A 27,664-nucleotide genomic window follows, 5' to 3' on the forward strand; every position below is an offset into this window, starting at 1 on the left:
AAAAACTTCATACAATAATTATATGTTGAAAACATAAGGGTTATCTATATACACTAGCTAGAAGCAGTAGTAACATACATATTGAAGTGGAAATGATATCGGTTGTGTTACTTTTTTTTTTTTTTTTTTTGCTATTTGTTTTACATTGCACTGACACAGATAGGTTTTATGGTGACGATGGGATAGGAAAGGCCTAGGAATGGGAAGGAAGCGGCTGTGGCCTTAATTAAGGTACAGCCCCAGCATTTGCCTGGTGTGAAAATGGGAAACCACGGAAAACCATCTTCACGGCTGCCGACAGTGGGGTTCGAACCCACTATCTCCCGGATGCAAGCTCACAGCTGTGCGCTCCTAACTGCACGGTCAACTCGCCTGGTCGGTTGTGTTACTGCACTCCTCTCAGTTCATTCACACAGCTGCTGGAGCTGTCCTGCTTTCTCCAAAACAAAGAATCCCTCACCATGGTACTCGCAATGACACTGCACGACAGTCCATCGCTTTTGTATTCAACGCATCTAGATTTTGACACTGTCAACGTTGCACCTTTATGAGGACTGACGTTTGTTTTGAAGAAGGTTTTGAAGTGAAATATGTAGTCTAAAAACATTGTTCCTGTCACATCATGAACAATGAACTTGCAACTCACATTCTCTACCAGGGCACAATAATCTTGTGGCAAATATATTCCCTCTCTGTTTCATTTTTCCCTTCTCGATTACACCAAAGACCCGGTCGCAGTGGTTGAACATTGAACTATAGCCGCTGCAAGCAACAGACAGCTCCAGGAGCTGTCTGGGTTCGCCAGCAGAAACAGTTAAAACAAACCTGACAGTTCCTATTAAACTCCTACTATGCACCAAATCACTGGAGCAGTACAGTTCTTGCATCGGCAGATAGCGCTTTTTTTTTTTTTTTTTTAACTGATAGCTTAATAAAAAAAAAAAATTAAAAGGACACCTGAAATTGACCAAAAGGTGGAGCTGTCTGGTTCTTGCGCCGGGCTATTCAATTGAGAAAAGTTCACCTTTCAATACCTATATTGACTGTGCTATCTCACAAGAATTACACTTATTTTGTTTTAGTTATAAGTACTTGTTTAGTCTCCTTTTGTGAGGCACCTTCAGCTTAAAGAAGATTTAAAATACATAAAAATCGACGACACACACACTAAACACTGAAAAATAAATAATTTGAATGTTTTTGTTAATAAACTTATTTTCTTTACGTCCCACTAACTACTTTTACGGTTTTCGGAGACGCCAAGGTGCCGGAATTTTGTTCCACGGTAGTTCTTTTACGTGCCAGTAAATCTACAGACACGAAGCTGACGTATCTGAGTACCACCGGACTGAGCTAGGATCGAACCTGCCAAGTTGGGGGTCAGAAGGCCAGCACCTCAACCGTCTGAGCCACTCAGCCCGGCTTGAAAGTTTTTTAGAATATATTATATGGTTAACACATCTGTTATTTTCTTTCTTACTTGACAGTCTTTAAAAGCGGTGTACATGTAATAGTAGTTACATTGGAACCTCGATTCTCAGTTTTTGGAGGGAAATATGGAAATAAACATACAATATCCGGTAATGAATTAAAACCATCAACAATTTGGCTAAACATCACAATAATGAAATAGGTATAATTATAATTTTACAAACATTCGTAAATCAAACCAAACTACAGCCCTAATGGGTCTTGGGCTATCAAGCGGCCACTGCTCAGCTGGAAGGCCTACAGATTATGAGGTGATGCACGATCAGTGTGACGAGTCCTCTCAGCTGTTATCCCTGGCTCTCTAGACCAGGGTCACCATCTCACTGTCGGAAAGCTCCTCAATTAACGGCAATCGCATAGGCTGAGTGCACTTAGAAACAGCCCTCATATCCAGGTAAAAATACATGATCTGGCCGGGAGTCGAATCCGGGGCTTCCGGATCAGAGCCAGGCAAGCTAGACCATGGGGCCAGGTTCAAACATTAATTACATGAGTTACGTATAAATCCTGATACTTTACATCCAGTTTTACCGAGGAAACTTCGTAAGTTTCCATGAAAACTTCTTTCAGATCTGCAACTTTGACTCATCAAAAAAATGAATAGATCACAAACAGATTTTAATTTTCTAATCTAATGATACAAAAGCACCCAACATGATGACAAAATCCCTTTTCTTTTCTATCATCCATTATTGAATAGTAGTAAGTTTCTAAAAGTTTTTTACTGAATAAATTACGCCTACATCGACTTTTAAAGGTTATGCTGAACTCGAGAATATGGTTTTGAATGTATCAATTCTCGAAAGTTCTCAAACACACTATATTAAATCCTGCCCAACACTAATCACAAGCAAATTGAAAAAAAAAAAAAAAAAAAAAAAAAAAAACAACCTGAAACCTCCAGAAATTTTAGTTTTATTTGTAACCTCGACAAGTATAGTATCCATGGGAACTTAGAATTTTACATTTTCCATAAGTATAGTATAGTATAGTCATGATGCTTTATTAGTGTATTTAGGATTAAGCGAGGTCTGGGACCTTCTGAAGATCTTCAGCTTCAGTTCAAACTCAGAGCCAACACTCACCTTGAGACGGGACGACTTCAAACACCATGTCGGTAGCCTGGCCTGACTTCAGAAGCTGCATGGCTGACTTAGAAAGCTGACTGTTACGAGATAAGGGAGGTATACATAAGGATTCCACCAGGTTCAGCTGCAAAAAAAACCCATGCCAGATACGTTTTCTCTACTTTAGTTGAATTAACATTAAGAAATGTGCCGATCAATTAAGACTCTTAGTCACATACCATGTAGTGCAACACATTGCAAGCAATTATTCTGATATCAAATTGTTATCAAATAGAGAAGAAAAGACTACAGTGGTGGCCATGGAAGTATGAATTTTCATGAAATGTTATAGTAAAAGAAACTAATAAATCAAATATTACAAGTGCAGAAGTAAACAGCTCTTAATCTCATTCATAGATTTCAAAAAAGCATATGACAGTATTTATAGACCAACACTTTTAAAAATCCTCAGACAATACAATTTTCATCCCAAATTAATAAAAATCATCAAACTAACTTTAACCAACATGAATTCCAAAGTAAAGTCCAGGGGAGAAGTGTCAAAAGCTTTTTACCATAAAAACCGGCCTCAAACAAGGTGACGGATTATCCTCATCACTTTTCAATATGGCTCTCTATTAATTCATGAAATTTTAGCAAAAGGAAAACCTACCTAACATCGAAAATGTAGTGAAAACCTCACTAGGAACAAACGGTCTGGGGTTTGTGGACAATTAAGCTTTCTTACCCCTTGACATGGAAGAAGTTTGTGCCCAGTACACCAGTCTCCAAAAAAATCGTCCTAAAAATAGGATTACAAATATCCTTTCAGAAAACTGAGATGAAGCCCACGAAACCCTCAAGCATAAACAAAGACTTCATAAATTAACATAGTTCTACAATTTAAGTATCTTGAAGAAATCATCACACAGAACTTAACTCGAAAGAAACCTGGATAAATAGAACTAACAAAATAAAAAAAGCCCAATTTCTAATCTGGTCAATGTGCCATAAACATCCCAACCTGATGGAAGCTCAACAAGGGAAATGGATGATGATGATGATGATGAAGACTACAATAAAACCCAGTGAAATCACAAGAATATATAAGATATTATCCCACAGTATGAAAAGAATTAAGAGTAAGGTCAAATTGGGTAAACAGTCACTGCTACAAAATGTAAAATTTGCTTGGTTTAACAAAGGTCTGAGAAACAGTTACAACAAAAATATCCAACAAAAATTAATTCAAGGAGCATAGCATTCACTTTCTTCACTCTCCACTTCCCTGGCTCCCCGCAGGTTTGTGCTGTCAAATAGTACGCAAGCACTACAAAAACTGATATGGGTGATAATGAAAACCACTGACGTCCATGTAATACATACCTTGTATCCGTGCTGTTTCGGGGTGGACTGGCAGTGAGGACGACTGCCGTGGTGATGGTTTTCAGCTGCGGAGCCACCGTAGTGAGCAGGGTCAAGCAGGCCAAGGGATATGAGGGACTGCGTAAAGGTCTCCCTCTGAACCAACTCACACAGCTGCACCATCACGTCCTGCAGCGTACCGCTGTGTGCCAGTAACTTCTGCAGGACTCCAGACTATAACAACACAAGAAACAAGCTAAAGTATGGAGATCCTCCTTTGTGATAAGTTAGTATCGTCTATAGTCCCATGCAAGTTAATTAGATACTAGAATAACATTTTTTACACCACTTCAGCTAACAACATCAATACTAGGGACTGGAAGACAGGACATTTGGCAACTTCTTTACAAAGATTCATACGAGTTCAAATATTACAATACAAAGTTCATAATGTTCCATATTGACACCTAATCTATATACAGGGTCTTTCACTCAAAGTGGGGCCGGCCGGTTGGCCGGCACAACGTAGCGGGTAGATGGGCAAGCTGAAGGTCAGACAAGCACATGGCAACTTGCTGAGCTTGAGACTGGGACAGAGCCCATATGAATCGCACGTAAATAACAAGCACACATAATAACGCATAATAAAAGTAAAATAATTTCTCGCCTTGTCACAGAAGATGTTCAAAATGTCCTCCACCTGCATCTACACATTTCTGGCTTCATCTAAGGAAATTTTCATTCATACGCATTAGTTCATCTACCGACATAGCCTCAATTTCTCTTGTGATATTTTGTTTGAATTCATCCAGTGTGAGAATTTGTTGTGTGTAACTTTATTTTTCAATTTTCCCCATAAATAAAATCGTAAACCGTAAGATCTGGGGATCTTGTGGGCCACAATGGTTTACTAATTACCCTGTTATCAAAAATGTCCTCAATTAAACTTAATAATTCATTAGCCGTATGCGTGATTGCCGAGTTTTGCTGGAAATACCCAGTTTGGCATTCAATGTCCATCAATTGTTAAATAATGGTACGAGAATGTCATTCCTATATCTCCGCCCAGTGATTGTGGTTTCAAAATCTATAGCCCCTATTATCCTGTCTGACTCCAATTTTCACACTCTAGATGAACTCAAACCGTTCTCAGACTTCAACGCTCTCCCAAACCATGCATTTTTGGACAGGGGCTCCTTCTTGAAAACCAATGTCCGTAATCCCGCACAACATACTAAGCCTTGTCGGTGTTTTTTGGGGACACCCTGTATACTTCAACCCGGGGGACAATGATGACCTGCAGAACATTTAATATTACCTGAAATATGCAAGTCCACCTTTTATCTACAGACTAGAACAAGATACTCACCACTTTAGAAGTGCCAACTTTGAAGCAGAACTTGAACTCCCGCCATTCTAACCGATCGTCGAGGGCGGCTGTCACCTCCTCAAGCCTCAACAAGAAGACGGGCAGCTCCTCTATGAGTTGCTCCAGGTTCCGGGCGACAGACCTCACCTTGCTTGCACTTGTCATGTCGTTAAAACTCTCCCTGGTGACAGACAGTACAATTTGTAGGAGGTTCTAATGAGAAACAGGAATAAGTGGAAGTAAGTAAAAGTGCAGTTGTTTTACGTTACATCAGCTTCACCTGAAGATGGAATCCATACCATTTTAAGGAAGATTTTCCTCGACTTCAACCTGGATGGGTGGGTGTGAAGTCCAAACAGTGGGTGATTTGGAGTGACATAGTGTAAAATTAATATGAAGAAATGGGGCTATAGTGATGATGAACTGTAAACCGTGCAAAGCGAATGAAAGTGCCATTCAGACTGTTGAGTATTGGACTCACATAAGTGTAATATTTTGTGTTGTATTGTACTATTTTTGAACAACAAACAAATAAATAAACAAATAACTAAATAATGGTACTAATCACAAGTAGTCTCATGGTTCAAATTTCATCACAAATAACCAATTACTTATTTATTTATCCCTCTTTCCACATTGACCTGTTATTTGTGTTTCTCCTAGTATGCATTCCTATTAATGTTCCTATCTTTATATATTTGATTTGATTTACATTAGTTTGTTTCATTCGACTTTTTTTCATATTTGTTCTCTCATGTTTTTCACACTTTTTAATACTCACTTCTCATCTAACGATAAATACAGCTTTCACTGTAGGTCTACCCAAACTTACACAATGTAAAACGCACGCATATCAAAAAAAAAAAGTTTCAAGTGTTTCCATAACCCTGTTGGATAGTTTTTATTCATTAATTCAATAGTACATTTTTTTTTTTTTACAATTTGCTAATATCGCACCGACATAGATAGGTCTTAAGGCGAAGGATGGGATAGGAAAGAGCTAGGAGTGGGAAGGAAGCAGCCATGGCCTTAATTAAGACACAACCCTGACATTTGCCTAGTGTGAAAAGGAGAAACCACAGAAAACCATCTTTAGGGCTGCCGACAGCGAGTTTTCTTTTCTTTTTCAATTGGCTTAACATCGCACTGACACACAAAGCTCTTATGGTCACGATGGGATAGGAAAGGCCAAGGAGTGGGAAGCAAGCGGCTGTGGCCTTAATTAAGGTACAGCCCCAGCATTTGCTTGGTGTGAAAATGGGAAACCATGGAAAACCATCTTCAGGGCTGCTGACAGTGGGGTTTCAACCCGCTATCTCCTGAATGCAAGCTCACAGCTGTGTGACCGAAACTATGTAGCCACTTGCTCAGTAATAGTACACTTTCTTGTTTAACACATTCTCTCTCCTTGTAAAACACAGAATGAGGTTTTCCTGTATGTGCTTTAATTACAATCTTAACCTAGAGACATTTGTAGTATAAATGAGAACTTACTTCTTCTGAAGTAGATGAACAAGGCTGAAGGTGATTCTCTGATGGAAATTTCTAAGTTTACTTAGTTCACGTATATGAAGAACCTGAAAAGTCAAAAGAATTTAGTTGATCAGTTAAAATTCACCAAAATTTCAAGAAACTCGCTGATTCCCTATACTCAAAGCATTCAAGCCATTTGTTACAGCGAAAACTGTCTTAAGTGGTCGCAAGTCATTCTATGGAGAAAATAGAACATGTGATCACTACACTGAGGTCATGTTACACAGGAAGGGATACTAATTTTACAGTAATACCACATAGTAACATCTGTATGAACACCTTATTCAATAAATCTGCCATTACATAATGGTACTGTGCAGAAAATAACAATTATATAACAACAAATTATTTTTAAACTACAAGTAGTCTACAATTTCTTTGTTCCCTTCATTTCAAAAAATGCAATCTTTGTTTTTAAGGATGTTATTTACTTGAGACCTACAACATTTAAATCATTTGGTCAGTTTCCTTGCAGAAATTCTTTTCTCTCTTTTGATAATCATTTCCTTCTATCTTCCAGTGTTAAAACCACCCCTGACATATTGCACATTGCTGAATAGCAGATTCGCTGACTTTACACGACTGAACTCTAAAACCTACTGAATGTATTTTTCTTCGATTTAAATGGTGATGTCCATAGAGTACAAAATAGCTCTGTTTTAAACAATAATGCTACCTCATTCTTTGTCAAGATGATTTACAACTTTCTTTGTTGGCAGACAGAGAAGAAAGGCCGAAGAAAATGCATTTCAAGAAATGAAATTTATATATTGAGGTCTGTATTTATTGTAACATCTAAATTAAAATATACAGTTTCAACCTATTGAATACTATGTAATGTAATCTTTAGGTAAATTATTATTATTATTATTATTATTATTATTATTATTATTATTATTATTATGCTTTTTCGGCCTCACTGGACAAACTTCAGTCAAAATCATTTTCTGTTAAGTTTTGAAAAGTTTTCTTTCGGAATTGCCCTGTAGCACTTCATTCTTTCAGATCTTTTCTGTCATTCCTCATCTGTGAATACCCTTTCCATTGTATGTCGTTTGTCTATGTTTGGTTTAAATCTTATTTATATATTTTTCAGTTTCTTTGAATTTTCTGTTTTGTTTTGCAAATTTCCTTAATTACTTGCTTCAGATTCCAGAGTTTCTCTAAAAAAATTTTTTTTTTGTTATCTGGGTTCTGGTATCCTCATAATGTGACCAAAAAATAACAGATCCTCTTCTTCTGCACAGTATCTGTGACGGGCTCAACTTCTCCGTACACCACTTCATTTGGCACTATCTACCATTGTCCATCTTTTTGATATTTATTTATGCATGTTCTACCTATTCTTCTCTCTACTTTTAGGATTTTGTCGATTCTGTTTCTCTGAGTGACTTTTAAAAGAGTTTCGCTTCCGTATGTCACCTCTGGTTGAACCACCGTCCTGTAATGTTGTAATAATTTTGTTTTGATCGATAGACATTTTTTAGCCTACATTATTAAACTACAGATGCGCAGGTCTCTTATATGGCATTAAATCCAAAGATCTGCACCAGGCCTCTCTGGAGGCCACATGCCATTATTATTAAACTAATAACAATGTTATTTGCTTTACATCCCACTAACTACTTTCATGGTTTTAGAAGACGCCGAGGTGTCGCAACTTAGTCCCGCAGGCATTCTTTTGCATGCCAATATATTTACCAACATAGGCTGGCATATTTGAGGACCTTCAAATACCACCAGACTAAGCCAGGATCGAACCTGCCAACCTGGGGTCAGAAAGCCAGCGCCTCAACTATCTGAGCCACTCAGCCTGGCTATTATTGACCCTTACCCCTCAAATTAAAGTTCTTTGTGTTGTCTCTACTACTCTTATTTTAAATGCAAATTTCTATCTTATACGACCTGTATTCATCTTTCACATTTTTGGAGATAGAACTTACTCTTAAATGATGTATTTAGGCTATAAAAGTTTACGGCAGGATGAAATGAAATGGCGTATGGCTTTTAGTGCCGGGAGTGTCCGAGGACAAGTTCGGCTCGCCAGGTGCAGGTCTTTTGATTTGACACCCGTAGGCGATCTGCGCGTCGTGATGAGGATGAAATGATGATGAAGATGACACATACACCCAGCCCCAATGCCAGCGAAATTAACCAATGATGGTTAAAATTCCTGACCCTGCCGGGAATCGAACCCAGGACCCTCATGACCAAAGGCCAGCACACCAACCATTTAGCCATGGAGCCGGACTACAGCAGGATATACTGGAGCAATTAAAAGCAACACATGCAACTTAAGATATATTATTTTACAATTTTATTAGTATTATTATTATTATTTCTATCGTTATCGCATACCGATTGGTTTTGTTAGTAATTTCATAGAACAAATTATCGGTAAAGAACAACTGAAAAACTCTAAAACAGTCTCTAGTTGTGTTGTAACCAAGGTTGAAATTTACAAACACAACTTTTATTGCTTCACTTTATGATATTTACACAAATAACTGAAATTTATTTTGAAGCAAAAAGGAATATTGAATCTTGAGAAAAGTCTGTCTTTATACAATATGTACAGGTTTACAGTCTTTATATACACTTCTATCTTGAAAAGATAGTCTTCGTGAATTGACACGTTGATAGTCGAGAACTATCTGGCACACTAACATAAATGTCTTTGAGAGTCCTTGTTTGTTGAAGTGCCTGAATTCCTAAAAAGCAAGTTCAATTGATTGAAGAAATTCCACCTAGCGAAACTAAGGGAGCTTGCGCAAATTAGGGAATGAAAATGGCTTGTGAAAGAATTACGGAACATAGGCAGTGGAAACAGGAAAGGGAGCGGTGACCAGAGGTGAAACCTCGTACTGCCAGAAATTCAGTCCACCTGGTCGAAGCACATTTTCAAGAGGAGTAGCCTCCGTGCTCGACGTAGGGTGTATTCTGGAGCTGGACACCGGGGCGAGTGGGCGAGTGAGCAGACAGGGAGCTCCTATTTATAGTACACTCGATGGTCAGGCACGCGCACTGAGGGCTGCGCGTCGAAGCTAGCAGAATGATACACAGGCGCGCGTACAGCTGGCTGGCGGAGCGAGACGGGAGCGCCGGACATACAACAGGTTTCATACCTCGCAGTGGTTTGTAGCCAAAAACTGCTGTAAACGGCTATTTCTTGAAATCGGGATCTGTTGATTTATAATTGCGCCAGCTGTCACCATCAGCTACGTGTTGGGTTACGGTACACAAGCCATCACTGTTTCACTTGCAGGTGCCATCAAATGCTATTAGTTATATTCATTAGGGTACAAGGAATGAGTACGGGTGCAAAAATGCTGGGTTTTTGTACTATTACCTGACATATGCAACATTGAACAGTACACTGTATATGACTAGGAGAGTGCATGGCGACCATGTTTGTTTACTATCGCTGGAGCCTTCGTGTGCACGAGTAGACTGGACACAGCTGACGGCTACACTGCCATCTAAATAATTAAAATAGTATCTGGATTTTACAAAGTTCCATGTCGACCCAAAAAATGGCAGTGCAGTATAGCATCGTGTATTTTTTTTTTTTAAACCTAAGAATTTCATTTTTTGTCCGTATTGAACTGAGAAGGATGATAGGAAAAACTTAAAACGGTCCACCTTTTCAATACAAAAAGTTATAATTTATTTATAACATGTATTTGTACTTTGAACTAGTTTCGACGCTGTGTTTGCGTCATCATCAGCCAAAATGGGAAACAGGCAAGCATGTAGGCATTTATGTTACACAAGGCGTTACATTAAACAATACACATCTTACAAGGAGATAAAAACAGGGACGAATATAGGAAACAAATGAATCGTTGAGAAAACAAAAGTTATACAAATTAAAAATAACCTTAACCACACATCTTGCAGTGCGAAAGTGTTCTTCTTGAATGATTCCTGAATGTAAAACACACGCGCACACATTTCTGAGGAGCCAGCAGGCAGGACAAAGTAAAGTGAAACCTTAAGAGTTCTTCTGAGAAGAGTTCATCATTTTTCTATGTTCCGACTAACTAATGAAGTCTCCCTTGAGTTCCTGATAAACATATACAACAGGAAATTCTCCTTCACTCTCCATGCCTGGAAGGCATCCTGGAAGGCCTTTTCCGGAATGTCTTTTAGAGCCGATGTAACATGCGCCTGGATTCTTTCAACGGTCCACCTTTTCAATACAAAACGCACGCGCACACACTTCTAAAGAGCCAGCAGGCAGGAAAAAGTAAGGTGAAACCTTGAGAGTTCTTCTGAGAAGAGTTCATCATTCTTTCTATGATCTGACTAACTAATGAAGTCTCCCTTGAGTTCCTGATAAACATACACAACAGGAAAATTAAACAATACACATCTTACAAGGAGATAAAAAACAGGGAAAGTTATACATATTAAAAATAACCTTAACCACATATCTTGTAGTGCGAAAATATTCGTCTTGAATGATTCCTGAATACAAAACACACGCGCATACATTTCTGAAGAGCCAGGAGGCAGGAAAAAGTAAAGTGAAACCTTAAGAGTTCTTCTGAGAAGAGTTCATCATTTTTTCTATGTTCCGACTAACTAATGAAGTCTCCCTTGAGTTCCTGATAAACATACACAACAGGAAATTCTTCTTCACTCTCAACAATAGCTATAAAGATCAACGGTAAATTTCATTTTAAATATTGTGTAGAGACGTGAAAGCATGATCTTGAATATAATATAACTTCTTCATTTAACCCAATTTTTTACACAAGGTGTTATATTAAACAATCCACATCTTACGAGGAGATAAAAACAGGGACGAATGTAGAAACAAATGCATTTTAGAGAAAGCAAAAATTATACATATTAAAAATAAGCTTAACCACACAACTTGCAGTGCGAAAATATTTGCCTTGAATGAATCCTGAATACAAGATGCACGCACACACTTTCTAAAGAGCCAGCAGGCAGGAAAAGGTAAGGTGAAACCTTAAGAGTTCTTCTGAGAAGAGTTCATCACTCTTTCTATGTTCCAACTAACTAAAGAAGTCTCCCTTGAGTTCCTGATAAACATACGCAACAGGAAATTCTCTTTAACTCTCAACAATAGCTATAAAAGAGCAACGGTAAATTGTATTTTAAATACTGTGCAGAGATGTGGAAGCATGATCTTGAACATGATATAACTTCTTCATTTAACCACCTTTGAAAGTTTCTCTCTATATTACATAGCTTCATTAACAACCATTCTGTAGCTGCACAAATTAATCTTGTAATCTTCATAGGTCCGGTATTCAGCTTGACAAGAATATAAAATAGGTATTAAGGAATACATTGTTGAGAGTTTGGAGGTTGACTGTGCCAGTATTGGTGGTGTATTGTTGCAGCGTTATGTGTAGGGTGGGGGCAGGTTTCTAAACTATAGCTTTACCGCCTTATGTCCCGCAATAATCATCATAGAAACCTGCCCCCACCCTACACATAACGCTGCAACAATACACCACCAATACTGGCACAGTCAACCTCCAAACTCTCAACAATGTATTCCTTAATACCTATTTTATATTCTTGTCAAGCTGAATACCGGACCTATGAAGATTACAAGATTAATTTGTGCAGCTACAGAATGGTTGTTAATGAAGCTATGTAATATAGAGAGAAACTTTCAAAGGTGGTTAAATGAAGAAGTTATATCATGTTCAAGATCATGCTTCCACATCTCTGCACAGTATTTAAAATACAATTTACCGTTGCTCTTTTATAGCTATTGTTGAGAGTTAAAGAGAATTTCCTGTTGCGTATGTTTATCAGGAACTCAAGGGAGACTTCTTTAGTTAGTTGGAACATAGAAAGAGTGATGAACTCTTCTCAGAAGAACTCTTAAGGTTTCACCTTACCTTTTCCTGCCTGCTGGCTCTTTAGAAAGTGTGTGCGTGCATCTTGTATTCAGGATTCATTCAAGGCAAATATTTTCGCACTGCAAGTTGTGTGGTTAAGCTTATTTTTAATATGTATAATTTTTGCTTTCTCTAAAATGCATTTGTTTCTACATTCGTCCCTGTTTTTATCTCCTCGTAAGATGTGGATTGTTTAATATAACACCTTGTGTAAAAAATTGGGTTAAATGAAGAAGTTATATTATATTCAAGATCATGCTTTCACGTCTCTACACAATATTTAAAATGAAATTTACCGTTGATCTTTATAGCTATTGTTGAGAGTGAAGAAGAATTTCCTGTTGTGTATGTTTATCAGGAACTCAAGGGAGACTTCATTAGTTAGTCGGAACATAGAAAAAATGATGAACTCTTCTCAGAAGAACTCTTAAGGTTTCACTTTACTTTTTCCTGCCTCCTGGCTCTTCAGAAATGTATGCGCGTGTGTTTTGTATTCAGGAATCATTCAAGACGAATATTTTCGCACTACAAGATATGTGGTTAAGGTTATTTTTAATATGTATAACTTTCCCTGTTTTTTATCTCCTTGTAAGATGTGTATTGTTTAATTTTCCTGTTGTGTATGTTTATCAGGAACTCAAGGGAGACTTCATTAGTTAGTCAGATCATAGAAAGAATGATGAACTCTTCTCAGAAGAACTCTCAAGGTTTCACCTTACTTTTTCCTGCCTGCTGGCTCTTTAGAAGTGTGTGCGCGTGCGTTTTGTATTGAAAAGGTGGACCGTTGAAAGAATCCAGGCGCATGTTACATCGGCTCTAAAAGACATTCCGGAAAAGGCCTTCCAGGATGCCTTCCAGGCATGGAGAGTGAAGGAGAATTTCCTGTTGTATATGTTTATCAGGAACTCAAGGGAGACTTCATTAGTTAGTCGGAACATAGAAAAATGATGAACTCTTCTCAGAAGAACTCTTAAGGTTTCACTTTACTTTGTCCTGCCTGCTGGCTCCTCAGAAATGTGTGCGCGTGTGTTTTACATTCAGGAATCATTCAAGAAGAACACTTTCGCACTGCAAGATGTGTGGTTAAGGTTATTTTTAATTTGTATAACTTTTGTTTTCTCAACGATTCATTTGCTTCCTATATTCGTCCCTGTTTTTATCTCCTTGTAAGATGTGTATTGTTTAATGTAACGCCTTGTGTAACATAAATGCCTACATGCTTGCCTGTTTCCCATTTTGGCTGATGATGACGCAAACACAGCGTCGAAACTAGTTCAAAGTACAAATACATGTTATAAATAAATTATAACTTTTTGTATTGAAAAGGTGGACCGTTTTAAGTTTTTCCTATCATCGTGTATTTTGTCGGCTAAAAGACGTGCAGAAGTGCAGTGGGCGATACACTGTCATGTCGGGCCTCGTCCGACACGTGACCGGAAAGGGAATACAGTAATGTTGGGCCTCCCCACTGACAAACAAGTGGTACGGGTTAAACTGCATTAGATTCTACCTACAGTACATATTTTATGTTAAATTAACTCAAACAGACTTTGTAGATTAATAATACACACTTAGTTATGTCCTTTCCAATGCTGACGATGGTTTGAAGAGCCGAAACATGTACACTAAAAATATATATATAATATGTTAATTAGGTAATCTATAAGATTACAATACATAGTATTGAATAGGTTGAAATTTTATATTTTAATTTAGAAAATGCAATTTATTGCACCCCAGAAAAGTAAAAGGTCTACTGCCTAAATTCAGTTGGTTAGCTGTGAAGAAGGCCTGCACCCACGGATAAATGTAGGTGTGTATAATAATAGCATTTGTACAAAATTGTGTCCGGCTGTGAAATAGAGGTCAGTGAACAAAATACGGTGGATGGTGTCCGCTAGATTGAGAGTATATTTACACAGCCCTTATGGTAAATTGATCGGTTATTTCTTAAGGTGAATGTTTTGCCAGGTTTCACTGTATTTTAGAAAGAAAACAAGAGAAAAGATCTTCTGTACACATTCACAACTGGTCAAAGTGGCAATCAGCATGGACAAGAGTGAACCTCATGAATAAGTAAGACCCATACTTAAGGTGATGAGAAGCACACTCACACTTTTAAGAGATTTACCCAGGACCTCACCAACGTGTCCCTTCTGACTCCTCGAACCCTCAGATGGTGAAAGAGCTGTGATGATCTGTTCCAGAGCAGACTTAACCTCCACCACCAGGGCGGACACTGTGTCCAGGATGGTTTCAATCTGTGGAAAATAAAACTTTTATAGTAATATCAATTATGAGAATGGAGGTAAGAAGAATAGGAGCATACACAAAGGATAAACACAACATCAGATCTGTATGGATAAAAGGACTACGGAAAGATGAGACAAGAACAAACATGTTTGTGGATCATAGTGCGTAGGAATTTCATTTCAGCTGCCTGAAGTTTGGAATTATCTCTATTGGTCAGTGTTGTGGTTTTGAGACTGTATGTAAGAACTGGTGTATAATAGGACTTGTACAATGTCATTTTTGTATTCATGGGTATTTGCTCATCAACAATATTGAGAAATAAGGTATGAAAATCAGTGCTGAGAAGAGCAAAACAGTGGTGATAACAAGAGGAGAAAGAGAACGAATCATTAGTACCAGGGGACAAAATGTTGAATACTTCAAATATTTAGGAAGTGAAATAATGTATGATGCAATGTTGGATAAGGAGATTGGCAGAAGGGTGCAAATGGGAAATACATTCTACCAGAATGTAAGGAAGCTGATGTGGAACAGAGAAGTTCCTGTGAAATGTACGGAGATAATGTACAAGGTGTATCACACCCCTATATTAACATATGCATCAGAGACTTTGATAGCAAGAGATGAGAGAAAATTCAGGCCAGTGAGATGAAGTTGCTGAGGAGTACGGTAGGGAAGACAAGGAGAGACAATAGAGGTTGAGGTCAGGAAAGAGATAGGGGTAGGAAAACAGAGTGATAGGATGAAGAACATGAATTGAGATGGTTTGGACATGTTATGAGGATGAAGCAAAACAAGTGTTGGAGGCTAAGATAGAAGTTAAGAGGGCAAGAGGAAGGCACAGAGCAAGGTGGATGGACTCTGTCAAGATCAGTATAAGAAAAAGACTGGAATGGAATACAATTACTGAAGAGGCGTGGTGGAAGGAGAGGCAACGGTGGATAAGTACCATTAACACCTCAACCTGGCAGGAGTTGGACAGGGGGAAATGAAAATGATGATGAATATATTAAATGTTTGATCCCCAGTGTTACATCTTACCTCTGGCACCAAATACGTAGCCACCTCCTGCCTCTGACTTGGAGACATGCTACTGAAGGTAGACTTCACACCCTGCAGAAACCGATGCAGTTGATTCATGAAGACTGGGAGCCTGGACTTGGCATACTTGATGATCTCGTGGCGCTCTTCACGGGACAGCTCCGCCTTACGCTTGGTGAATAGGTCGCACAGCAGCAGCAGTTTCACACCAGCTAGACAATAAGAAGAGGGCTGTTAGCGTGCTCTTTAAGCAGCGAGATAACTTCTGGTAGACAAAAGATCAACATCTCTTTATCGCAAGGTATGAAAAACATTCACAATTACAAGAATTGAAGGAAGGTCTACCTGGAGCAATATGCAAACCCTAATTTTAATCTCAATGAGATCTCAGAGAAATCCAACATCGTATATGACACAATTATTCCTCCTCTTCCTCATCATCATTTTCCCTTGTCCAGCTCCTGCTAGGTCGGGGGTGTTGATGGCACTTCTCCACCATTGCCTCTCCTTCCACCACTCCTCTTCAGTAATTGTATTCAGTCCAGTCTTCTTTTTCTTATACTGTTCTTGACAGAGTCCATTCATCTTGCTCTGGGCCTCCCGCTTCCCCTCTTTCTCTCTATTTCAGCCTCTTAACACTTATTTTGATATCCTTCCATCCTCCATCCTCATAACGTCTAAACTATCTCAATTTATTCTTGTCCATCGTATCACTCAGTTTTTCTACCCCTATCTCTTTTCTGACTTCAACATTTCTTACTCTGTCTCTCCTTGGCTTCCCTACCATACTCCTCAGGAACTTCATCTCACTGGCCTGAATTTTACCCTCATTTCTTGCTGTCAAAATCTCTGATGCATATGTTAATATAGGGGTATAGTTCATCTTCTACTCTCTACATTTCACAGGAACTTCTCTGTACCACACCAAGTTCCTTACATTCTGGTAAAACATACTTGCTGCTTGCACCCTTCTGTTGATCTCCTTATCTGACCTTACACCTTGCATTATTTCACTTCCCAAATATTTGAAGTATTGAACAACCTCAAGGTTTTGTTCCCTGATACTACGGATTCCTTTTCCTTCTTTTTCTCCTTTTGTCATCACCACTGTTTTTCTCTTCTCCACACAGATTTTCATACCATATTTATCCCTCATTTAAAGCCCCTATTTGAATTTGCACTTCTTTACTGTTGACTCCCCAGATGACTATGTCATATGCAAACAACAATATTTTCATATCTCCTCCAGATCTTGCCTTTGTTTCCTTTAGAATTTCATCCTTAACCATTACAAACATAAGTGGAGACAATACACTTCCCTTTCTAAATCAATCTGTTCTCCTCAATGGAGTCTGGACACAACAAACATTTCTTATACTTTGCTTTCACTAGTTCCCTTGAATGCCTTCCACATCCTTTTCTTTCCTTTATAATAAACACAGTTCAAATATAAATAGAAACCCTCACTCGAAGGTTAGCCTTCCATCACTTCCTCGGTATCCTCCCATTCCCCCCTCATCCACCTGCCTCGCTGTAACTGACGCGATGCCTCCCCTCCAACCACTGTCTCTGCCCCTCCTCTCGTTCTTTCTAACACACGTCCCCATTTTAACACGTCAGTATTGTTTGTATCTTGAGCATGAGTACACATATTGGCAATACAACTTACAACGTCACACATAATTCTTTGATTCCCTTTTAATACGCGAGATAATTTCTTTTCTTTTTCTTTCAGACTTATGTGCAACATGATCCATATTAACAATTAACTAGGAACACAGAAAAATTTTTGGATTCAAGATCTCCGGTTTTACAAGGTCCCATCCGACAAACATATTTATTGTCACGATTTTATTCACATCAATCAAGTGAACATCCGTTGAAGACCAAGCCATAGGTCATACTTGACACAAGCTTTATAACTAGCTGTTACCCATGGCTTTACTCGCAAGGATTTCATAAGTTGATAAAAATTAATTGTTCCTCGGTACTGCACTACGACATTATCTGAAAATCCCTATAGTATAAAAACTCGCTGAAAAATTGCATTTCATTTACGCTTTTTGGGGCTAAGATGACCAAGCTATTGGCAGAGTTAAATCTGGAACATGCGACATGGAACTCTACATGTGAGAAACAGTCCAAAAAAGGGGTTTCTTTATTTCTAAAGGAGATTACAAATACTGATTTTCACACCTGTAACATGTCAAGTTTATGAGATATACTGTAGATATTCTAATTTTAAAAACTGCCCCACTCCTTGACTGAGAGTTCATCGTTGAGGCCTTCGGTACACAGAGTTCCGGTTTTGATTCTGGGCTGGGTCGGATATTTTAATTGCGTGTAATTAATTCTTCTGGCTCGAGGACAGATTGTTTGTGTTTGTCCCAACACTCTCCCCTTCAAATTCACTCAACACACCACATTACCAACCACAACAGGAATACACAATAGTAATTATATTCCTACACATAGGGTTGGCGTCAGGAAGAACATCCAATCGTAAAACAGCGTCAAATCCACATGTGCAACACAGTTCGCACCCGCGGCCCCACACGTGTGGGAAAACCAGTAGAAGAGAAGATACTCATTTTAAAATATCACTTGCTTTTTAAAAATTTTTTAACCCCCTTAAGTGGATTTTCCAGAAAAAGTGCATTCATTTATTTTTAAAAGAGATTCCAAGTACGGCCTATCAATTTTAACATCTGTAACATCTTCCGTTTCTGAGATATACTGTATGTATCCTTATATACATATTTTCCTCACTTCTTTTCACCCCTCACCCCTTAAGTGGATTTTCTGAAAACAAAAATTTGTGTTCTTTTATTTTAAAGGACATTCCAAATACCAAATTTTATGTCTGTAACATGTTTTTTTTAAATATATATTGTAGATAATCTCGCTGCTGTAAGCATACTGGAGCTGACGTTGCCCTGGTTACGGCAGTTCATTTCTTTATCCGATTCCTAGAGCGGGGGTAGTGTGGTGCCAATATCTCAATAACGGTTGGTTTTAGGGCCTTAAAACGTTGTTTTTGGGCCCACAGGGCTTACCGAGTTTTGTTCTTTGCGTCAAAGGGCTTAAAATAGGCTTTGTCTCGTCCTTGTACGACAAATTTGATATTTCGCCTATATTCTTCTCTCTTCTTATGACGCCATCTCCCTCCGAAGGTTGGCGATCCAATTGATTATGATTACACGCAAAATGGCAGCAGGGAAGATTTCTATTGACGTATGTTCATACCACCACCGCAGGTGTTTCAGCCAGGAATTTCTCCGTTTTCTCACAGATCTTTTCCCATCAATCTTCCCTTGAATGATCAGTCAGAGAAGTTAATATTGTTCACCTCTCATGATGTGCCAGACGTACCTGAGCTTACGCTCCTTGAAGGTAATGAGAAGCTCTTTCTTCTTGTTCAAGATGTTGAGGATTTCTTCATTTGTCTTTTTTTCTACCCAGGATATTTGGAGTATTCTTATGCATAAGTACATTTCAAAAGATTCAATCCGCTTCTCCAATAAAGGGCTGAGCGTCCACCCTTCAAAACCATACAGAAGGACAGGTAAGACATAACATTTGAACACGTCGCCTCCCGCCCCTCGAATTGTTTTGAAAATTAAATATAGCCTATAGCACTCACGGATAATGTATATTTCTATTAGTGAAATAATTTTTAGAATCAGTCCAGTAGTTCCTGAGATTAGCCATTACATACAAACAAACTTTACCTCTTTATATATTAGTATAGACTACTGTTACCAACTGCAATAGACTTTCATCAGCTGAGAGAGTGAAGATCGTATTTTATCTCTCGATGTCAACATAATAGTTCATAGACTCAATTTTTTTTAATGTTAAGGGTGTGTATATATACACACACATCTGTGTTTCTATAATACGACTGATCAATCTTCGATTATCTGTCAACTGATAAAATATTTCTGTCATACTTGGTGTATTGTACGCATAACAAGAGGACTTTAGAATCAACAAATTCTAGTAGTTAAGACTCCATTAATTTGTACTGAACAGATGGACCTTCCTTCAGTTCTTATAATTGTCAAATTTCTTTCTGCAATATGGATGGAATTGTGAATATAGAAAAATAGGGCAGAATAGATACAACTTCGAAAGCCCTTCCCACCACACAGCTTATGATCTACAGTGGAACAAAGGTATTATAATCAATGCCAAAGAAAAAATTTATCAGGTATATTGTATATCCTACAATTTAAATACTTTGGAGAAATCGTTATGCACAACTTAAGTGAGAAAGCAACATGGAGAAATCGTTATGCACAACTTAAGTGAGAAAGCAACATGGATAAATAGAACAAACAAAATGAAAAAAAGCACAATTTGTAACCTGGTCAACTTATAACAAAAAATGTTTGTCAATAGACACTAAGATCCAACACTACAAAACTGTAACTTTGCCTGAAGCCACTTACGCTTGCAAAACCTTGTTCCAAATTAAAAATGAAAGATGAACTGATCAGCTCCTCAAAACTGAAAGAAGAATTATCAGAACTTGCAAAAATAAAATGTACCAGGTTGAAAGAGCCTGGAGAAGCCTCTCCAATGAAACTGTCTATCGAGAGATTGAGCCAGTTACCAGTACGATGAAGAAGAAATGAATCTCTTATTTCCTTCACATCTTACGGTTATCAGAAAACAGGATTTTATGACAACTTCTGATGAGAAATCTGGGAAAGAAGACAGGAGGGCATCGATAAAAGAAATTCATGAGTATCTAAAACAGTTGGACTCGAAATTACAGATGCAGAGAAAAAGAATACAATTACCACCCTTCTTAAGTATCACAAATTTTCAACTGAAATGATGCAAAGAAGGCCTGTAGAGATTTCGGATGAATTAAGAACAATGCGATCAGAACGAATGAAGAAGTACTGGGCAGATAAAAAGAATCAAACATCACAACCTTTAAAGAAAAAATGTACATGGAAGACTCAAGTGGTCCAATGTGGCCAATAAAGTTAATAATAATAATAATAATAATAATAATAATAATAATAATAATAATAATAATAATAATAATAATAATAATAATAATATCTACATCTGGGAAAAATATTTTTAATGAGCAGATGAATTAATGGGGACAGAAATTTTTTATTTGCTAAAACCAACCTGACAAGGGCAAAAAAAAAAAAAAACACAACTTATTCATATCCACAAATTCAAACAGGAAGAAAGAAATAATGCTATAAATCTCCAGATGCAGAAGGACCGCTTATACTTACCCACTGCTGCTTCACGGACTGACTGCTTCACAACGAAACAAAGCTTGGCAGGATTCGAGTTGAGGCTATCTCCTGTAGGTTCTCCAGGGGATGTCTTGGAACTGAAGTGTTCGATGATTTGACTGGCACACGCATGCATATCGGAAACTAAACCGATGATTTCTGAAACAGGAAAATTTCATCAGCTTAAAACTGTTACACAAGAGGCAGAATACAGGGAGTAAATCAGGACAGAAGAGGACTCTCACTGAATTCTTTTTCATTTCTGACTGATGAAGAAGTTATGTTAGTATAAACACGTATGTCATTATACCAGGTGTAACAATATCCATAACTTGAACTTCTAGAGATTACAGAAGGCACCAAAACAAATTTGTTACATTAAAATGGAATATAATACAGTAGTTTCATTCTCAACTGTCCAAAAGTGCAGTCTCCTGCTGCAAAACAAGTCTTGCAATGAGGAGTCACTGTCTGTCATACAAGTTCAAAGACTCCAGGCATGTGCTGCAGAGAATAGGATGAGGTCAGAAGTACAATGGATTAAATGGCTGAATTTCTAATGGTCGCAATCATCATCATCATCATCATCATCATCATCATCATCCATTTCCCTCATCCAGCTCCAGCAGGGTTGGGATGGTTTTTTAAAAATAATAATAATAATATTAATTAATTATGGCGATGATGTGATAGGAAAGTGCTAGGAGGGGGAAAGAAGTGGCCCCAAGCTGTGAAAACAAGTATGGTGTGAAAATGGCAAACCACGGTAAACAATTTCAAGGCTGCTGACAGTGAGGTTCTAACCTACCATCTCCCGAATATCAAGGGCGCCCATGCCCGGAGGCACCGGCACCCCCTAGCTTTCAGAGAAAGTAAAAAATCTAATGTAGTCATGTGTTTCTCTTTCAAGAAAATGATTTTTAAAAATCGGTATTATGTAGAAGTGGTAGTACCGACATCCTCCAACAGCAGGGGATACTGTGGGGGTTATTCTACCGCCATTCATCTTCCTAAATTTAAAAAATACTACATACCCCCAGGTATAGGCCGCCCCCCCTACAAACTGTCATATGGGCGCCCATGCCGAATATAGTTACAAGAGTAATCATTAATAAAATTACAGAAAATCAAACTTGATTAATTTTTATTGGAAGAGAGAAAATAGATTTTACTAGGCTTTTTTTTAAATATACAAAGAAAAGTCTCCTCCATTCCAAAATAGCAAATAGAATCATAATCACATGCACTAGATGTAAACCACTAGGATCTTGAAAAATAAATAAATAAATAAATAAATAAATAAATAAATAAATAAATAAATAAATAAATAAATAAATAAATAAATAAATAAATAAATAAATAAATAAATAAATATCTGGTACTCACGCTGTTTGAGAGCCATGTTCTTGAGGTAGAGCTCGCACATGCTGACAAGACGCTCCAGACCCGGGAGGCTAGAGGCGGCTGCGATGCAGTGACGGGCTGTGTGCTCCGCCAGGTTGGCCGGCAGGCACTCTGAATAGAGGAAGTGCAGTATGGTGCCCAGGACATCCTCAGGGAGACCCGAGAGGGGTGGGGGCTGCTGGGACCAGTCTAACTCGGGGGCACTCAGCTGGAGAATGGAGGTGTGAACTGCAAACTGAGTCCCCACAACAAGAAACTGCATCAGTCACAGGCTCTACACTTCCTCATACAAGAACTGACCTGAACCTTGTACAGAAGGATCAACACCAAACTTTGTATACCTCACTCTGTATTAATGTAGACTCACTTTCCTTTACAATGGGTACATGGAAAGAAATATTTTTAGGTCCTCTTAGTGTTTGGATAGAATGCATATATTGCAGACAGAATTTAACTTATGATTATGTTTAATATTTGAACTGACAGATAAAAGAAGAGGCTACCTGTTGCAAAAATAAATTGAAAATCTGAAACACAGTTTTCACGAAATAGCACTTCAAAGTAAGGCAAGATTTGTACTAAATATGTGACATCACACGCTTACTCTGTTATAAGTTTTGAAGGTTAGCTGTCATCATACAGAGCTCGATAGCTGCAGTTGCTTAAGTGCGGTCAGTACCCAGTATTCGGAAGATAGTAGGTTCGAACCCCACTGTCGGCAGCCCTGAAGATGGATTTCCATGGTTTCCCATTTTCACACCAAGCAAATGCTGGGGCTGTACCTTAATTAAGGCCACGGTTGCTTCCTTCCCACTCCTAGCCCTTTCCTGTCCCATCGTCGCCATAAGACCTATCTGTGTCGGTGCGACGTAAAGCAACTTGTAAAGGAAAAAAAAAAAGCTGTCATCATGAATACATCGTAGTCAGTTGTAGAGAACAAATTTAATAACGGAAAAGAAAGACTGACGTCACACACACATGCTCTGTTATAATATGGCGCTGTGTTAACTCGCACGCTCAGTTTTCATTTGATTTTCTCGAACAAAACTTTTGTTTGAATGTTGTGCCGAGCAACTGTCCCAGCACACTGGGCAATTCATTATTTTATTGATCTTAATTGTTCTCGTAATATTACTCCTGAACTCTTAAATTATGTCTTATTTCTCATATAACAAACCCATACTACACAGAGTTATTATTCACATTCCAAGTGTACCATGTTCTCTTGAATAAAATTTCCTATGCACATAATATTTGTCTTATTTGTAATAAGAAAGCCAACGAAACACTCAAACTCTGCGGCCCTTACAATAGTGACAGCCTAGGCCAATTTTTTATGGTCTTTGTCTTGTCTTTAACATACTTTGACAATAAACCAGCAGAGTTCTTTTATGCAAGGAACAACCGACCTGTTCCAGTGAGAGGACTTCCTATTTACTTATAGATAACATCAGTCATTTGTCGTCCTGGTGTGTGTACGTGTGGTGTTTTACTAAGGCCTTTACAGCCATATGCCTGTTAATTTCCAAACCATACATGCAAATAACATATTGTAAAGGGAATTTTTATCTCAATTTAATTATTGAAGTGAACTGAAATGTGAAGACTAGTATAGGAAAAACAAAATGGTTTAAAGCTGAAACTGGTCTCCCACAGGGAAGTATACTATCCCCCATACTATTCATCATAGTCATGGATGAAATTCATAAGAACATTAAACAGAGATTGGAAAGACAGACAACAAAAGCCATGTTGTTTGTAGATGATATAGTAATATGGGGTGAGGATGAAACAGAAGTGCAAAAACAAGTAGATGTATGGAATCAAGAGATAGAAAAATTTGGGATGAAAGTAAGCACAGAGAAAAGTAAAACAATAGTGATGACAAGGGGGAGAAAGGAAGGAAAGAAGAGGAAAGATAAAAATGAATGGTAAAATTCTGGAAGTGGTTAAAAGTTTCAAGTACTTGAGGAGTGTGATCACAGAAGATGAAAAGATTACCGAGGAAATTGGAAAAAGAATACAACAAGGTAACAGCTCCTACCAGAGTGTAAAAGTATCTTGTGGAACCAAGAAGTCCCGAAGAAATATAAGAAAGTATTATATTCGATCTATTATGAACCCATACTAACCTATGTAGCTGGATCATGGACTACAACAAAACAAGAGGAGAGTAGAATACAGGCAGCAGAGATGAAATTCCTAAGAGGTATCGAGGGAAAGACCAGAAAAGATAGAATTAGAAATGAAGAGATAAGGCAAAGGACAGGCATGCGATGAGAATGGGAGAAGAGAGTGTGCCAAAAAAAGCTTTTTCACAGAAATTAACAGGGAAGAGACCGTGAGGAAGACCCCGAAAGAGGTGGACAGATTCAGTGTGGAAGTGCATAGAGAAGAGGGGAGGAAAACTAGAAGATGTACTTAAAAAAAGGAGAAGAGTGGTGGACAGACAGGCAGCGATGGAGGTCCTTGATTCACAACCTGACCCGGGAAGCTGGAAACGGGAAATGACGGTGGTGATGATGAAACAATTCCTACAATTATTTGAGTGATCATTTTATGATTACTCAAAACTGACTTAAGTTAGAGACCTATCAATATCTCATGTTTCACCGGCAGGTAATTCCAGAGAGAATAAAACAAAAATGAAGCAAATCGTTCCAGCAGAATTGACAGACGGATATGCCGAAGCTGTTTTTGTAAACTCTTTTCATATATAGATATTAATAAAAGTAGCGAATAGGTAGAACCATTTTAAGTTTGGGAGGTTAATAGCACTTAAATGTTAAAAATTTTAAAATATGTTAATTGTTTCAATAACTTCTACAGTAAAGAAAGACTCACCTGTTTATTGTTACTAGCAGTAATGGAGAGGTCTGAGAAGTAGCCATCCTCGAGGGCAGGCAGGAGAGAAAAGTTGGAGTCCACTGGAGGGTCGGGTTCTGCCTCTGCGACTCGCTTACAGTGTAGCAGGCACCACCCTTCACAAGTCAACAACATCATGTCCTGGGCTTCTGTCTGCTCTACCTGAATATGATATGGAAAACAGGAGGTGAAAATTCAAAACGGAATGTAATTATGAAAATTCTGCAAACTACTTCTGACAGAATGTTTGAACACAGAAAATGGCTGAAAAACACCAGACCTATAGGGCTAAATGGATGATAGTAACAGACATTTTAAGAAAATTTAACAAACTGGGGCAAATATTTGTTTATAGGAAGAGGAGTTAGGGATTGGAATAATTTATCAAGGGAGAAGTTCAATAAATGTCCAAAATCTTTGCAATTATTTAACAAAAGACTAGGTAAATAACAGATAGGGAATCTGCCACATGGTTGAGTGCCCTAAATGCAGATCAGCAGTGACTGACTGAAGAATCAAAAGCTCCATGACATTTGCAACTGGACTCAGGGTTACATCCCAGTATTTTAACGAAGTTAAGAAAACTTACCAGCAGAATTTATGTTTACGTTGCTTTGCAATTTAATGTTCTGAATTTTGTTAGGAGATACATAAATGTGTCCCATAACTATGGTAACTTACTGCATTTTGCAGAGCATTCCCAGTGAAAGATTACAAGCTTAATTCTGAAATCATGACTTTTGTAACTGTGTTTCTTGGAGACAATGTCTTAAAAAAAAACAACTGTTAGTACACCTAGATTTGTCCTCAAGAAGTTTCACCGGTGGGAGTGTAAATGGAACGAACAACTAGATAACCACCTCTCTTAACTCTGTGTTCTGTATGGTTTTACTTCTAAACTGACAGGTGACAAAACAAGTGAGCATCATCTTACCTATGTTGCCAGCGTTCTACTGCCGCAAGAACAGATGATGCAATACAACCGCGGCACACAACCCTTATAAAAATTTTATACTGTACTCAGAAAAGCTAATGGATCACGATAGAAAACAAATGCATACAAATTTTCAGATGCTGTATGCACATACTATCAACATCGTGACACTAAAACGAGAATACATTACTAAGAATAAAATAGAATGAGGAGATAAATTACTCGCAGCTAACGGCTGGTACAGGAAGGAGGTTATGGCCTACAATGGGAACATTCTGCTGATCTAAGAGTCGCTTTCTGGTCGCTTGTCTTTCCCGAATTACATCGGGACATGGTATACATAAACTAGATACACTAAGCTACGTACGTATGTAAATAAAACTACAGCTACACTGAACTATTAAACTGATTAAAAGAACTATAGGCTGCTGTACTAATTTATGCTACGCTAAACTGTAAATTACCCTATAATGTACTATACTACAGAGATAAGACTAGAAATAACAGTACGAAAAACACAAGATACTGAAGAAAATACAAAAGATTATGAACCGTACCAAAATGAGGTAGCATAACGATGTGGTGAATGTACACAATACGTTTGGCAACTAGGTTTTGAGATTGAACTCAACCAATATAAATCGATATGAATATATTTAATCATGCATAAAAATAATATATAACAATGCAGATAACATCAATCAAACAATTGGTACTACAAAGCATATCATCTTTTTTTTTTTTTTCCAAATTGATTTACGTCGCACCGACATAGACAGGTCTATTACAGGTGAATATCCTCATGGTTAATTTGTATTGAATACTGTTAACAACAATTATAACAGGAAATTATTTATTGTGCACCTATTAAATACTATCCACCTTTAGGTGGTTATAGTTATGAGGATTGGGGCAAAAATCATGGCAACTATTTTTTTTCTTGTAGATATGTGAACGGATCACAAACGTAAATGTGTCGGGTGGAAGTTCTGCAGGCATAGTGTGTACGCAGAACAACAGATGGCTCTGTGATAGCTGGTAGAAGCGCAGCGAGGGCTGTGAAATCAGTCAGTTGGTGAGTGTCGTGCGAGTTGGAAGTAACCCATGTTGAGCAGCGCGCTTACATCAAAATAGCCGTTCTCCGAGGGAGAAATGCAATGGAATGTCACAGTGAATTAGTGGAA

General features: G+C 38.0%; 1 protein-coding gene across 1 annotated transcript in view; it reads right to left on the reverse strand.

Annotated features, from left to right (window-relative positions):
- Positions 1-27,664, reverse strand: part of LOC136884991 (uncharacterized) — a 98,234-nt gene that overhangs the window by 45,077 nt on the left and 25,493 nt on the right. Inside the window, exons 4-12 of the mRNA XM_067157361.2 lie at positions 25,526-25,708; positions 22,664-22,916; positions 21,275-21,436; positions 16,008-16,219; positions 14,828-14,974; positions 6,787-6,869; positions 5,293-5,473; positions 3,945-4,157; positions 2,577-2,703 (exon numbers count right to left, since the gene is read on the reverse strand). Coding sequence (XP_067013462.1) covers positions 2,577-2,703; positions 3,945-4,157; positions 5,293-5,473; positions 6,787-6,869; positions 14,828-14,974; positions 16,008-16,219; positions 21,275-21,436; positions 22,664-22,916; positions 25,526-25,708 — 1,561 coding nt within the window. The remainder of the gene's footprint in view (positions 1-2,576; positions 2,704-3,944; positions 4,158-5,292; positions 5,474-6,786; positions 6,870-14,827; positions 14,975-16,007; positions 16,220-21,274; positions 21,437-22,663; positions 22,917-25,525; positions 25,709-27,664) is intronic.

This window comes from Anabrus simplex, chromosome 13 (genome assembly GCF_040414725.1).
Source record: "Anabrus simplex isolate iqAnaSimp1 chromosome 13, ASM4041472v1, whole genome shotgun sequence".
NCBI lineage: Eukaryota > Metazoa > Arthropoda > Insecta > Orthoptera > Tettigoniidae > Anabrus > Anabrus simplex.